General features: G+C 42.4%; 1 protein-coding gene across 1 annotated transcript; it reads left to right on the top strand.

The window, feature by feature from the left end:
* Positions 1-1,204: 1,204 nt before the first annotated feature.
* LOC148113473 (uncharacterized) lies at positions 1,205-6,294 on the top strand. The gene is made up of 2 exons (XM_087871563.1): positions 1,205-2,500; positions 5,907-6,294. Exons 1-2 carry the CDS (start codon positions 1,205-1,207, stop codon positions 5,910-5,912), a joined length of 1,302 nt encoding a protein of 433 aa, XP_087727689.1. The 3' UTR covers positions 5,913-6,294.
* Positions 6,295-14,290: the final 7,996 nt, after the last annotated feature.

Genomic DNA, 14,290 nt, shown 5'->3' with positions numbered 1-14,290 from the left:
GAGGAGAGAGAAGAGAAAAAGAAAGAAGGAAAAAGAAAGAGAAAGAGTGAGTGAGAGAAATGAGAGAGAAATAGAGAGAAATGAGAGAGAAATGAGTGAGAGAGAGAGAAAGAGAGATGAGAGAGAGAGAGAGAGAGAGAGAGAAATTAATAGACAAAGACCAGAAGACCAGGCAAATGGGGCAAGGCGCCCCTCAACATGAGTGATGTCGAGTTGGCCACGCCCACCCAGTCACATGATCACCCAGCCACGCCACCCATTCACATGATCACCAAGCCACACCCACCAAGCCACGACCACAGAACCAGTAGTAAAAAAATTTGAATCCCACCATTACTGTGAAAACACAGTTACTGTAAAGAGTATTATCAAAGTTGCTGATATATAAATTTCTTTGAGATCAGAATTAAACCATTAGATTTAATGAGACTTTATCTTGATGTTACCCATTAAACTGTGCTGAGAAACCTAAATAAACTAAAGCAAAATAATTTTCTTATTCATTGTATCAGATCCACATTTTTTTCATAATGAGTATAGCTTAATAAATTTTCTTCTCTGTCAAGACCTCAAGGTGGACTCCTTTCTTAGACAGTTAAAATCTGTAGAGGAAAATTAGAATTCTGGCATATATAATTAATTAATCAAAGACCTTTTTAATCCAACAGGCTGACCTGACCTAACTTTCCCTTTTAAACGGTGTCAGCCTCAGCTTGCCTGCTTCAGCTGCCATAAGAAACGGGGAGGGATTAGGTATGGAGCAAAGGGGGGGAAGGGAGCAGGAGGGGGTTTTGTCTTTGTAGGAGGGGACTTCATAAGAAACGAAACTGAATCTTCAAAAGGGGACGGCTGACCAACTGTTTCCACATTCCTGATGAATGACGCTGCCAGACGTGTTGCCACCTGACCTTTGGAAGACCTTTGGATTGGCTGATGATTTATAAACACGAGGGGGGGAAGAAGCTTAGTAAATGCATTTCGCGCGTTTTGCTCACTTCCAGCTTTAACTGGGTTGTTAATCATTTCTTATTCAGTAAAAGTACCAAATTCTTCAAAATGCTTGAGTTTGGGGTTTTCTTTCCTGGATATTGAAGGAAGCATACCTGACATTAAGCTGGAAGTCACAGCCAGTCATCCCGGACAAAAACCGAGGGGACGTTAAATCCAAACTATGTCAGATCGGGGGAGTGATGGAGAAGAAAAGATGGGGGCAGCCAGTTCAACTGCCTTCCAGTCGGAAAAGGGGACTGCAGAATGGTTAGAAAAACTCCGTTTGGAGACGGAAGAGGCTAGATGGTCAAAGGGAGTGGGGAGACTGCTGGACTGGGGAGAGGAACCCCGGGGAGTGACAATTTCCAGACCCCGGAAAAAGGAGGCAGTGTGGATGCAACAGCAGAAGGAATGCCTCATAATAGACCAAACCTTGCAGCTTATCCGTGATGTGGAAGAAAGCAGAAAAAACCGTGAGTCTTTTGAAATTCCTGTGGAGAAGGGGGAAGCAGACCCCAGGGGGGCCCCCGAAGAGACAGCCTGCGGGGGAGAGGAAGATTTTGAGGAGGGAACATCCCAGGCTTCGGCAGCTCGAGGGAGAGATGCAGCCGGCCAGAGAACCCCAGCCTTGCAGGCCCCCCCCCCCCGCAGACGTAAAAAACCAAAAATCCCCCCCCTTCCTGGGAAGTTTGATGGGAATCCTAAAACCTTGGGATTTTTCCTGACCCAAGTGTGGAACCACATGCAGGACTGGGGGGAGGACTACGAAACAGAGGCGGCAAAAGTCAGAAGCGTCGTGAATGCCCTAGAGGGAGTAGCTGCTGAGTGGATGGTGGTTCTCCACAATAACAACTCCCCCTTACTGAGAAATTACAACCAGTTCATGAGGGCCCTTAGAAGGCGTTTTGAAGACCATTTAGCCAAACGAAAGGCAAGACTCAGAATGAAGAGTATTCAGCAGGGCCGGAGGCCGGTGGCAGAGTATATCCAAGAGTTTCTTGAACTAGCACCCTATATGACAGGCTGGTCAGAAATGGTTCTTTTGGAAAGTTTCAAAGATGGATTGAATGAAGAGATATATCGAGACTGCAGGAGCATGGGGGTCCCCGATGATTTGGATAGATGGTACATAGTAGCTGAGGATGTGGAGATCGAGCTGAAATGGAGCGAACTCCGAGGAAGGCGGATGGGGGACCAGTCATCCTCTTTCTACCGTAAGGGGGCGCCCAAGATGACTGGCGGGAAGACCGAATCCAAACCCAAGTCAAAGCCCTTCACCTGTTTCAAATGTGGGAAGGAGGGTCACCGGGCGGCCGAATGTGTCTCCAAACCACCGCCAAAAGCCACCGGGGCCAGCCAAAAGAAAGGTGATAAAATACCCGCCAAAACCCGCGGCACCGCCCTGAAAGGAGAAGTCGTTGAGTTCACTCCCCGGAACCAGGGTGAGTTGGGAACTCCGACCAACGATGACGACAGCGAGACGGACTCCGACTCTGACACCGACGAACGGGTGAGTCACACGGAAGAACCCTTACTCATCCCCATAGAAGTAAGGGTGCCCTCCACAGGAACTCACGCGCAATTGTTAGCCCTGTTGGACTCTGGGTGCACTAGGTGCATAATTAGCCCCAAAGTAGTGGAGGAAATGGGACTGAGACTGAAAACTTTAAAAAGACCCATTGCATTTTGTCAATTAGACGGGTCGATTGCAGGAGGGGGCCCAGCTAGTTTTATGACCGAACCCCTTGAACTGCAGTTGGGGAATCATGTAGAGAAGCTCAGCTTTATCGTAGCACCTGGCATGGAAAGGCCCCTCATTCTAGGACTGCCCTGGCTTCGTAAATGGAACCCACGAGTAAATTGGAGAACGGGGGTCCTGCGCATCCGTACGGCAGAACCAACTCCGGAAAAGGAAGGCCCCTCCCTAAGGGACGACATAAGACCAGAAAGGGCAGCAGTAGCCATTAACTATATTGAGGGAGAAGAGAAAATTCCAAAGGAATATTGGGACCTCAAGGAAGTGTTTAGTGAAAAAGCATCGGATGCTCTACCTCCCCACAGGGCCACTGACTGCACCATTGAAATACTCCCAGGGGTGAAGCTTCCCAAACCAAAAATATACCCCATGACACCTCAAGAATTGGGGGAATTGCGAAATTTTATTGACAAAAACTTAGAACGGGGATTCATCGAACGAGCCAAACCCAAGGTGGCAGCGCCAGTAATGTTCTGCAAAAAGAAAGATGGATCCTTCAGATTAGTTGTTGATTATGTCTATCCCCTCCCACTTATGAAGGACATGTTGGCCCATTTAGGGAAGGGAAATTTTTTTACCAAACTTGATTTAAGAGAGGCATACTACCGAGTGAGAATAAAAGAAGGAGATGAATGGAAGACAGCATTTAATTGCCCACTGGGATGTTTCCAGTTTAGAGTACTCCCTTTTGGACTACAGGGGGCCCCGCTGTATTCATGCAGTTGATCAACGAAGTGTTGCATGAGCACCTATATAAGGGGGTGTTGGTATATTTGGATGATATTCTAATTTATTCTGACAACATGGCCGACCATGTAAGATTGGTTCGAGCGGTCTTGAATAAACTCAGAGCAGCTGAACTCTATGCCAAACTTTCTAAATGTGAATTCCATCAAGACAAAATCGACTATCTTGGATATCGTATATCGCATGAGGGAATAGAGATGGACCCGGAAAAGGTCCGGGCAGTAATGGAATGGGCCGCACCGCGCACCCGTAAACAGTTACAGAGTTTCTTAGGGTTTGCTAATTTTTATAGACAATTTATCCCCTCTTTCGCGAAAATCGCACTACCAATTACAAACTTGCTAAAAACCAAAGGGGAAGTAAAACCCAAACCCTCGAAACCACTAGAATGGACTATGGACTGTCAGGCCACTTTCGAAAAACTGAAACGCTTGTTTGCAGCTGAACCTGTGCTCAAACACCCCGACATAGAACAACCTTTTGTAGTACAAGCTGATGCTAGTGACGTCGCCATAGGAGCAATACTCTTGCAAAAGAATGAGAATGGAATATTACAACCCTGTGCTTACACATCCCGTAAACTATCCGAGACAGAAAGGAGATGGGCCATATGGGAGAAAGAAGCGTTTGCAGTTAGATGGGCGCTGTTAACATGGAGACAATTCTTAGAAGGGGTGAAACACCCTTTCGAGGTGTGGACTGACCATAAGAATCTAGAAGCATTAAAAACACCACGCAAACTATCACCCAAACAGGCACGCTGGGCCCAACATTTCAAGCAATTCAATTTCACTTTACGTTACCTTCCTGGGGGAAAAAATTTCATGGCGGACGCACTTTCCAGATTGCCACAGTACAACAGCATAAAGAAGGAAGTGGTTCAACCAATGATCCCCTTAACGCAATTGGCAACACCTGTCACTACCAGAGCACAGAGTAAAACTGATCCAGAACTCTCGGGGGATTTACTCGAAAAGTTACGAGAAGCGCTAAAAGCTGACGAGTGGTTTAAAATCCACTCGAATGAATGCACACTTCGTGACGGACTAGCTTGGGTTGGATCGAAATTGTATGTTCCGACCACATTAAGGCCAACCATATTGAAATATGCTCATGATGCCAAAGCCGCAGGACACTTTGCGTTTGTCAAGACTTTACATCTTGTTAAGAGACAGTTTTGGTGGCCTGCACTTAAAAAAGACATAGAGGCATATGTGGCTAGCTGTCCAGTATGTGCCTCGGCTAAAAGACCTCCAGGAAAATCCCCAGGATTACTGCAAAGTGTGGCTAGACCGAATGCCCCATGGAAGGAAATATCTATGGATTTTATTGTGGACTTACCAGACAGTGAGGGCTGCACTGTCATTTGGGTAGTAACTGATTTGTTTTCCAAACAAGTACATTTCATACCTTGCTCAAAGATCCCTTCAGCAAAAACCCTCGCAAAATTGTTTATTCGGCAGATTTACCGACTACATGGGTCTCCGAAAAGAATAATTTCTGACAGGGGTGTGCAATTTACTTCCAGTTTCTGGAGAGAATTTTTGAAATTGATAGGCTCCGCACAGGGGTTGAGTTCCAGTCACCACCCTCAGACAAATGGGGCTTGTGAAAGAACCAATGGGGTGCTCGAACAATACCTTAGGTGTTACGTAAATTACCAACAGGACAATTGGGTAGACTTGTTGCCATTTGCAGAAGTGGCATATAACAATTCTCTACACAGTAGCACCGGATTCACCCCTTTTAAGGTCGCATCGGGCCAGGATTTTGTACCCATTCCCGAGTTACCTCAAGATGATCCCCAAAATCCCTCCCTGATGGATTGGATTGAACAACTAAGGAGCACCTGGGCTGTGACTCGGAAGGCATTAGATGAGGCACACCGAGCTCATAAGGCGCAAGCTGATAAGAAAAGGTCCCCAGCTCACATTTATAAAGTAGGGGACAAAGTCTATTTGTCTACCAAATACTTACAAACCACCCAGAAGTCCAAAAAGCTGGGGCCTAAGTATGTAGGACCATTCCGTGTGATTAGACTGATTAATCCAGTGACAGTTGAATTGGAATTGCCAAAAACCTTGAGACGAATACATCCTGTATTTCATGTTAGTTTATTGAAACCTGAACACTCATCTCCCCTAAGGGCTGATCAAAGCACCCCTCCAATTCCCATTCTCATAGAAGGGGAGCAACATTTTGAGGTTAAGGAAATCTTGGACTCTAGAAAACACCATGGTAAAGTCCAATATCTGATTGCCTGGAAACATTTTCCTGTATCTCAGGCTGAATGGGTAAATAAACGGGATGTCCGAGTTCCCAAGAAAGTACAACAATTCTATGCCAAATACCCAGATAAACCATAATTATTGTATATATTCTGTTTCTCTCTCTCTTCTTTCCTTTTATTTAGGACTAACGTCTCTTCTGCAAGGGGGGCCGAATGTCAGCCTCAGCTTGCCTGCTTCAGCTGCCATAAGAAACGGGGAGGGATTAGGTATGGAGCAAAGGGGGGGAAGGGAGCAGGAGGGGGTTTTGTCTTTGTAGGAGGGGACTTCGTAAGAAATGAAACTGAATCTTCAAAAGGGGACAGCTGACCAACTGTTTCCACATTCCTGATGAATGACGCTGCCAGACGTGTTGCCACCTGACCTTTGGAAGACCTTTGGATTGGCTGATGATTTATAAACACGAGGGGGGGAAGAAGCTTAGTAAATGCATTTCGCGCGTTTTGCTCACTTCCAGCTTTAACTGGGTTGTTAATCATTTCTTATTCAGTAAAAGTACCAAATTCTTCAAAATGCTTGAGTTTGGGGTTTTCTTTCCTGGATATTGAAGGAAGCATACCTGACATTAAGCTGGAAGTCACAGCCAGTCATCCCGGACAAAAACCGAGGGGACGTTAAATCCAAACTATGTCAGATCGGGGGAGTGATGGAGAAGAAAAGATGGGGGCAGCCAGTTCAACTGCCTTCCAGTCGGAAAAGGAGACTGCAGAATGGTTAGAAAAACTCCGTTTGGAGACGGAAGAGGCTAGATGGTCAAAGGGAGTGGGGTTTTCTTTCCTGGATATTGAAGGAAGCATACCTAACAAACGGTATATAAGTAATTTTAAATCTGTTTTTAAATATGGGGATGTTTTAATTCATCTCGGGCCAAATTGTTTAATACGTTTTTATACTGTTTTAAATTTTATAATCTGTGTGTTTTATCTTTTTGGCTGTTCACCTCCCTGAGTCCTTTGGGAATAGGGCGGTATATAAATCTAATAAAATAAAAATAAATAAAAATAAAAATAAATGTATATGCCACATCACCAACAATTCTGGGTGATTTCCAAATGATTTAAAAGATAAAAGCAAGATTATAAATTGAGCCTCAAAGTTAGTTTTTTGCCACCTTCAACCTTGTAAAGCTTTGTGTCAACTGTCCAACTAGTGAACCCGAAATAAAGAAATACTCTCAGGAGCTTTGAATTCTCAAAAGTAAAACTTTATTGGATACACCATTTTGGTACTGAAGAAACAAAACCAGCTCTGGTTTTCCCACTCAAATGCTTGCTTAGTTAAACAATAGCTTCCTCTTCTTCCCACCCTTGGTGATCACATTGTCCAGTTATGAGATGTCCTTATGGGAACAGTCCATCTCTTTCTCAAGTGCCTGCAGTGGTGAATGATCTGATCTTCCCAAAACAAAGAATAGCTTTCTTCAGAGCCAGATTTAATATTATTATTATTAGTTAGACTTCTATACTGCTTCATAGTGCTTTACAGCCCTCTCTAAGCAGTTTACAAAGTTAGCATATAGTATATTGCATATTAGCATATTGCATTAGCATATTGCCCCCAACAATCGGGGTCCTCATTTTACCTACCTCAGAAGGATGGAAGGCTGAGTCAACCTTGAGCCGGTGAGATTTGATCTGCTGATCTGCTGAACTAGCAGTCAGCTGAAATAGCTGCAGTACTGCACTCTAACCACTGCGCCACCTTGGCTCATATTCTCCCCTCAACACTTCTCCAGGGTAGGTATAAGAGAACACCAATAGCAGAACGGGTATGTATATGTGGTAAAGAAGAAGTCGAAGATATCTCACATGTTTTATTGTACTGTGAGATATATAGAGTTTATAGGTCAGTATATATTCTCCCCTTACTAGAGAGATTGCCAGGGAGGGCAGACGACTTTTATGTAGGCTTTCTCCTCCAGAACTCAAACCCGGTTACCATGCGTGCAGTGACAAAATTCTGTGTCACTGCAATATCCACAAGAAAAAAATTGGTTACAGAATTATATCTGTCAACGTGCCAATTTTTTGGTGATATGTATAACAATTTCTGGAAAAAAAATACTAACATATTTATTGGCTCTCCACTCACGTAAATTAGGGAGTGACCCTAACAGTTTGAGATCATGTATTTTCTTAACAGGGATGTTATTATCCACTATTAATGTCAATATTATTTTCTTAATATATTGTATGTCTATTGCTAGTCAATGACTGTAATAAAGTTATATTCTATTCTATTCACCTGCAGTGGTGACCTTGATGGATGCCAAGCTCTCACAATACATGCACACATTCTCAGCATTCAATTTCCCCCTTCCCTCCCCCCAATTCATTGGCAAGTTGAAAAGCATTAAAGTTCGAAAGAAGCAAAGCGGTTCAATCTTGACATGCTGACGCACTGAAGGAAAAGGACGCCTGGAAACCTTTTCGGTCATGGACTGTGTTTTGAAAGGAACCTAATTACTAACTTGTCTGCACTAACATTCTGGGCCCCTGCCCAGTCAGCATCAGCTGAGGGATATCCTTTCCACTGCACTAAGTATTGTAGTTTCCCCTTACAGTCCTTGAGTAGAGTATCTCCTTGATGTCATAGTGTTTTTCCCCTCACACCAGCATGGGAGGCAGAGGCTCCACAGTAACTGGGTTTATAATTCAAACAATTGGGAATGGACCTATGTACTTGGGACCCAGTTTCTTACAAGGTTGGTTTGGTTTCAGGTATTTAGTAGACAGGAATATTTTCTCCCCAGTCCTGAACTCCTTCTGGAGGGCTCTTTTCTATCTGCATATTTCTTTGTGACTCCCTGGTTTTATTCAGGGCTTTCTGCACATTTCCCCAGGTAGCTTTCAGGGTCTCCATCCATTCAGCTAATATTATTGAGGGAGGAGGTTTCCTCTGAAATTCTGGCATTGGCACAAACTCAAATCCTGTAGTTACTTTAAAGGGTGTGAATCCAGTGGTACTATGCATGTAGTTATTATAAGCCACATCTGCGAAAGGTAGGAGCTCTGCCCAGTTGGCTTGCTGATAGTTTACATAGCAATGTAGGTATCGATCCACTGTTGCATTAGTTCATTCTGCCATCCCACTGTTGCTCGGATGTAACCCCAAACTAAATCTCTGGGCTGACCCTATTCACTTTATGAACTCCTGCCAAAACTTTGCTGTAAGCTGCACTTCCCCAGTCTGAAATGAAGTATCTTGGGACTCCATGTAGCATGTGCCCGATAGACGTGCTGCATGAACATTTTGGCCAGACTCTGGGCTGAGGGAAGTTTCAAACGCACAATAAAGTGTGCTTGCTTTGAAAACAAGTCAATCTCTGACCAAATCATGGTAATCCCATTATTCTCAGGCAATTCCACTATAAAGTCCATAGTAATTTCCTCCCATGGTTTGCTGGGGTTGGCCACCAGCTGTAGCAACCCAGGAGTCTTCCTGGGCAATTGCTTCATGGATGCACGCACAGGGCAGCTGATTACATAGTTTTCTATGTCTTTCTTCATCTTGGGCCACCAAAACTGCCTTTTTGCCAAGTGAAGAGTTTTTACAAAGACAAAATGGCCAGCCGGCTTTACGTCATGGCTTCTTTGTAGGACCTGGGACCTCTGGTTGGCTGGAACATACATTTTGTCTCCCTTCCACGACTCATCCTCCCTCATTGTCAGATTGGTTTTGTGGTCTTTGAACCACGCATCTTTCAGGGCTTCCTTTAGCTGTTGGGTCAGTGTTGGGTCAGCTGCCGCCTTGCTGAGATCTGCACTGCCAGTTGCCATGAGGGGATAATGGAGTTAACTATTTCCTCTCAGGTGCTTTTGTATTGGAGCATCTGAGAGAGCACATCAGCGAGGAAATTCTTTCCCCTGGCAAGTACTGAAAGATGAAATTGAATGGATTAAAGTACTGAGCCCACTGTATTTGTTTAGGGGACAGCTTCCTTGGGCTTTTTAAGACTTGTAAGTTCTTGTGGTCAGTCCACATTTCGAATGGAATCTTACTGCCTTCTAGGAATTGCCTCCAAGTCAACAGCACCCACGAATGGCATATGCCTCCTTTTCCCACACTGCCCAATGTCTTTTGGTGTCAGTCAATTTCTGACAAGTATAGGTGCAAGGTTGCAGCATCCCCTTTACATTTCTTTGGAGCAGAATGACCCCCACTGCTACATCACTAGCATTGGTTTGTATTACAAATGGTTCCTCCAGATTTGGGTGTTTAAGGGTTAGCTCTCCCACAAAAAGCCATTTGAGCTTTTTGAAAGCCGCTTGGCAGTCCAGTTAAGCTGCTAGCTCAGTTTGGGTTTCACCCCCTCTCCACCCATTTTTAGTAGTTCAGTGATAGGCAGGGCTATCTGTGTGAGTGAGGGGATAAATTGGTGGTAGAAGTTGGTGAAGCCCAAGAAATTCTACTGCTGCTTTCTGGCCCAGGTGGCTTATTACTCTAGAATGGCTTTCACCTTTCCAAGGGCCATCTACTCCCTCACTGGACATGCGATACCCCAAGTAATCCAAACTGGTTTTGTGGAAGTTGCATTTGGATAGTTTAACATAGAGCTTGGCTTTCAATAGCTTCCTTAGCACTTCCTGCACTAACTTTATATGATCTTCCATCATTTCAGAATAAATGAGGATGTAGTTCAGGTACACCAGCACCCCCTTATACAGGTGCTCATGCAGTACTTCATTTATTAGTTGCATGAACACTGCAGGTGCTCCCTGCAGCCCAAAAGGCATCCACCAGAATTCGTAACACCCTAAGGGAGTATTGAAAGTGGTTTTCCACTTGTCACCCTCTTTAATTCTTACTCGGTAATACGCTTCTCTCAAGTCCAGTTTGGTGAACACCCTTCCCTCAGGCAGGTATCCCAGCATGTCTTTCATAAGGGGGAGGAGATATATGTTTTCCACACAGACCCCATTGATTCCCAAAAAAATCACTCATAATCTCAAAAAACCATCTTTCTTTTCTTTGAAGAGTACCAGAGCTGCAATTCTAAATTTTGCCAGTTGGATGAAGCCCCTAGCTAGATTTTTATCCGTGAAGCTTCTGAGCACTTCCATCTCCCTTGGGGTCATTGAGTATATCTTTGGTTTAGGTAATTTCACCCCAGGCAGAATTTCAACGGCACAATCAGTGTGGCAATGGGGAGGGAGTACACCTGATTCCCACTCACTAACTGCTTCAGCTAGGTCCTGGTATTCGTTTGGGATGGCCACAGTGGTGGGTTTCAACCAGTGTAACAACTGGTTCATTTCACACATGCACCTTGCTGGGAGCTTGAGTTCCCTCCCCCTTGAAGTTGGAGTGAAGAGACCTCTACGACCTGCTGCAATGTCTGGATCTTCTCCTTCCCCAACCTCAGTGCCATCTTGGCCTTTGGCTGGCTCAGACCCCTCAATGCCGATATGGGCTGCAAGGCTAGGCAATTGGTTGCCTGATGGCCCTCTTTCCCACTTCAGAAGCAGGCCCCAGGAAGGTATTGCGGGCTCTCCTTTGGGTTAGAGGGCAGGGCTGTTGGTCCCTTGCACACTGGCAGGCATCTCTCATGGCCTCACTGGGGACAACCCTCATGCACTGCATGTTGCCAGCACCCCAGCAGGTCTAGCTCCACTGTGGTCACCAGCTGGTACCATGCCCCAAGGTCATCCAGAATTCTCTGGGGCAGGCACTTTTGGTACAGATCCTATTTAGCTCATCTTGGAAATTGTAGACCAGCAAGCATTCCAGCCACCTCCTCAGCTTCCCAGCCAGGCTGTGGAACTCCTGAATGTATTTGGTTACTGACCTATTCCCCTGCCTTATGGTGCAGATCCCGCATTCTGTTTGGTACAACCTCTGAGGTTGTAGAAAAAATGCTTTTAAAAGAAAAAAAAAGCCTCTGCCAATCAGGCAACTCAGCTGGGATCGTCAGAGGCTTTTAAAAGCATTTTTACAACCTTTTTGGCTGAAAAGGTTATAGAAAAAATGCTTTTAAAAGTAAAAAAAAAAAAGTGTGCCATGCCCACCCAGTCACATTACCCCCCCCACCAAGCCACGCCCACAGAACCGGTAGTAACAAATTTTACATTTCACCATTGGAACAGTCCATCTCTTTCTCAAGCACCTGCAGTGGTGACCTTGATGGATGCCAGTTCATTGGCAAGTTGAAAAGCATTAAGGTTTTAAAGAAGCAAAGCGGTTCAATCTTGACATTTTGTATTATTCATAGTGGTACCTAATTATCATGTGACTGTAGGAGAAAGTCATTTGTGAAGCAGTTTATTTCAGTACTAGAGGCTACAGTAGCAGACCTAGATAAGGATGGGAATCTCTACATAGGTTTATGGAAAGCCAATAATACATGTACATAATCCATCAAGTCAGAGGTGGTGAGATAATAAAGGGAAACTACAAAACAATGATTTTATTAACTATTTGGAGGCTGTGAGTTAGAAATAACACAAACAATGATGGATATATTGCATTTTTATTGCTTTAACACTTATTGACCATGAAAAGTAATTGGAGAGGGGAAAGTAATTTGCTTAGCCTAGCTAATGCCATTTTCTCCTTCAATCCCATCTTTTTTTAATAAAAAGTTTTTTATTTTTCAATTACAAAAATAAACATTCAATTTTTCCTTATGCAGTGTGTTGTCTGGGTACAAACATCTCTGTGCAACATTGTTCACCATTTGCCACATCATTCACAATCACATTAACATTATTTTTCTAAACTTAATATTATAATATATTAAACATTTAAACATCATAAAGCTCTCCATTTTCTTAATATCTTCTACTAATAATACCATGTTAATATTAAACATTGTTATTCTCATCATACATATACTAACAATTTTTATCTTATTTATATCTCTATCTTAATGTATTTTCTACTTGTTCTTTAGCCTTCTTCATTTCCAAACTCCTTTTTTATTCTTCAACCATTGATAAAATACTTCCATGTCATATAGTATTCAGTTTTTTTCTCCTTGATTGCTAATGTTATTCTGTTGATTTCTGCACATTCTAATATTTTTCTTATCACCTTCTCATCAATGGTAATCTCTCCACTTTTCCAATACTGTGCAAATACAGTTCTAGCTGCGGTTAATACATGAATAATTAAATATACATTCTCTTTATTTTAAATTTCAGGTAAAATTCTTAGCAGAAATATTTCTGGTTTCAACTCAGTATGTTGTTGTATCATCTCTTCCAACTATATCTTAATTTTTGTCCAATACTTTTTGCTTGTCTCTTAGGTAAAAAACTATTTTGATCTGGAAGTATGAATTGGTTTAAAAATCGTTTTAGTCTTTCTGCAATTATTGACGCAAATATTTTATAATCTGCATTTAACAAGGATATTGGTCTGTAGTTTTTTATTTGTTGTAAGTCTGCATCTTCTTTCGGTATAAGGGTAATATATGCTTCCATCCATTTATTCGGTGCCTTTGCCTCTAACAAAAGTTCATTAACTACTTCCAACATTGGTTTGCTCAACGTTTCTTGCAAATCTTTATATATTTCAACTGATAAACCATCTGGTTTTGGTGTCTTCCCATTCTTTTGCCTCTTCATTGCTTCTGTTAACTCCATCAAAGATATACGTTCGTCTAGCGATGCTTTAACTGTTTCAAGTATTTTAGGTATTTCTGCTGTTTCTAAGTATTGTTTTATTTTCTCTTCTGATGCTAACTCTTGCTCATATAGCTTCTTATAATAGTTTTGAATCACTTTCTTTTTATCTTCATTTCAGTAGTGAATTTCCCCATTATCCATTAATTTATCTATCAATTTCTTTTTTTTTTCATCTTTTTTTTAGCTTATATGCCAGCCATCTTCCTGGTTTGTTAGCATGTTCAAAAAAGTTTGGTTTAACACTTTTAATTTTCTGTGCTAATTCTTCTTTGTCCATTAAGCTCATTTTATGTTTCATTAAGTCCATTTGGTTCTTTATTTCCTTTTTTGTGGATCTTTTTGTAATTCTATCTCTAATGTCTTATATTCTTCTTCTAATATTCTTTGATTTTGTTTCTTCTTTCTGTTCTGTTTTCCTCTGTTTGTTATAACTAATCCACTAATATTTGGCTGTATCCCATACATTTTGTAATGATGTTTCTTCTTTTCTATTCTTTTTGAAGAAAAAGTCTAATTCTCTTTCCATAAATTCCTTTTGAATGTATTCAATTTCTGAATACATTTATGAATGTATCTGCATGAATACATTCCTTTTCTTTTAATATTTCTTGGTTCAATGTCCATCTCAATGCTCTTTTTTGTCCTTTCCATATAATTTTTATTGGATTATGATCCGCCCAATTGCTTGTTTTAATACTTATTTCTTGTACATTAGCTTTCAATTCTGCTGTCATCCATATCATATCTATCCTTGACCAAGACATGTGTCTGAGAAAAATGAATATTGGTTTTCTTTAGGATGCATTTCTCGGCAAACATCTTGAATAGCTAATTCTTCTGCTATTCTTAAAAAAGTCTTAGGAAGTGTTTTCAATGCCTTT

Source organism: Pantherophis guttatus, chromosome 5 (assembly GCF_059756535.1).
Source record: "Pantherophis guttatus breed Tessera chromosome 5, ASM5975653v1, whole genome shotgun sequence".
NCBI classification, from domain to species: domain Eukaryota; kingdom Metazoa; phylum Chordata; class Lepidosauria; order Squamata; family Colubridae; genus Pantherophis; species Pantherophis guttatus.
This window is presented reverse-complemented; position numbering and strand designations above follow the sequence as displayed.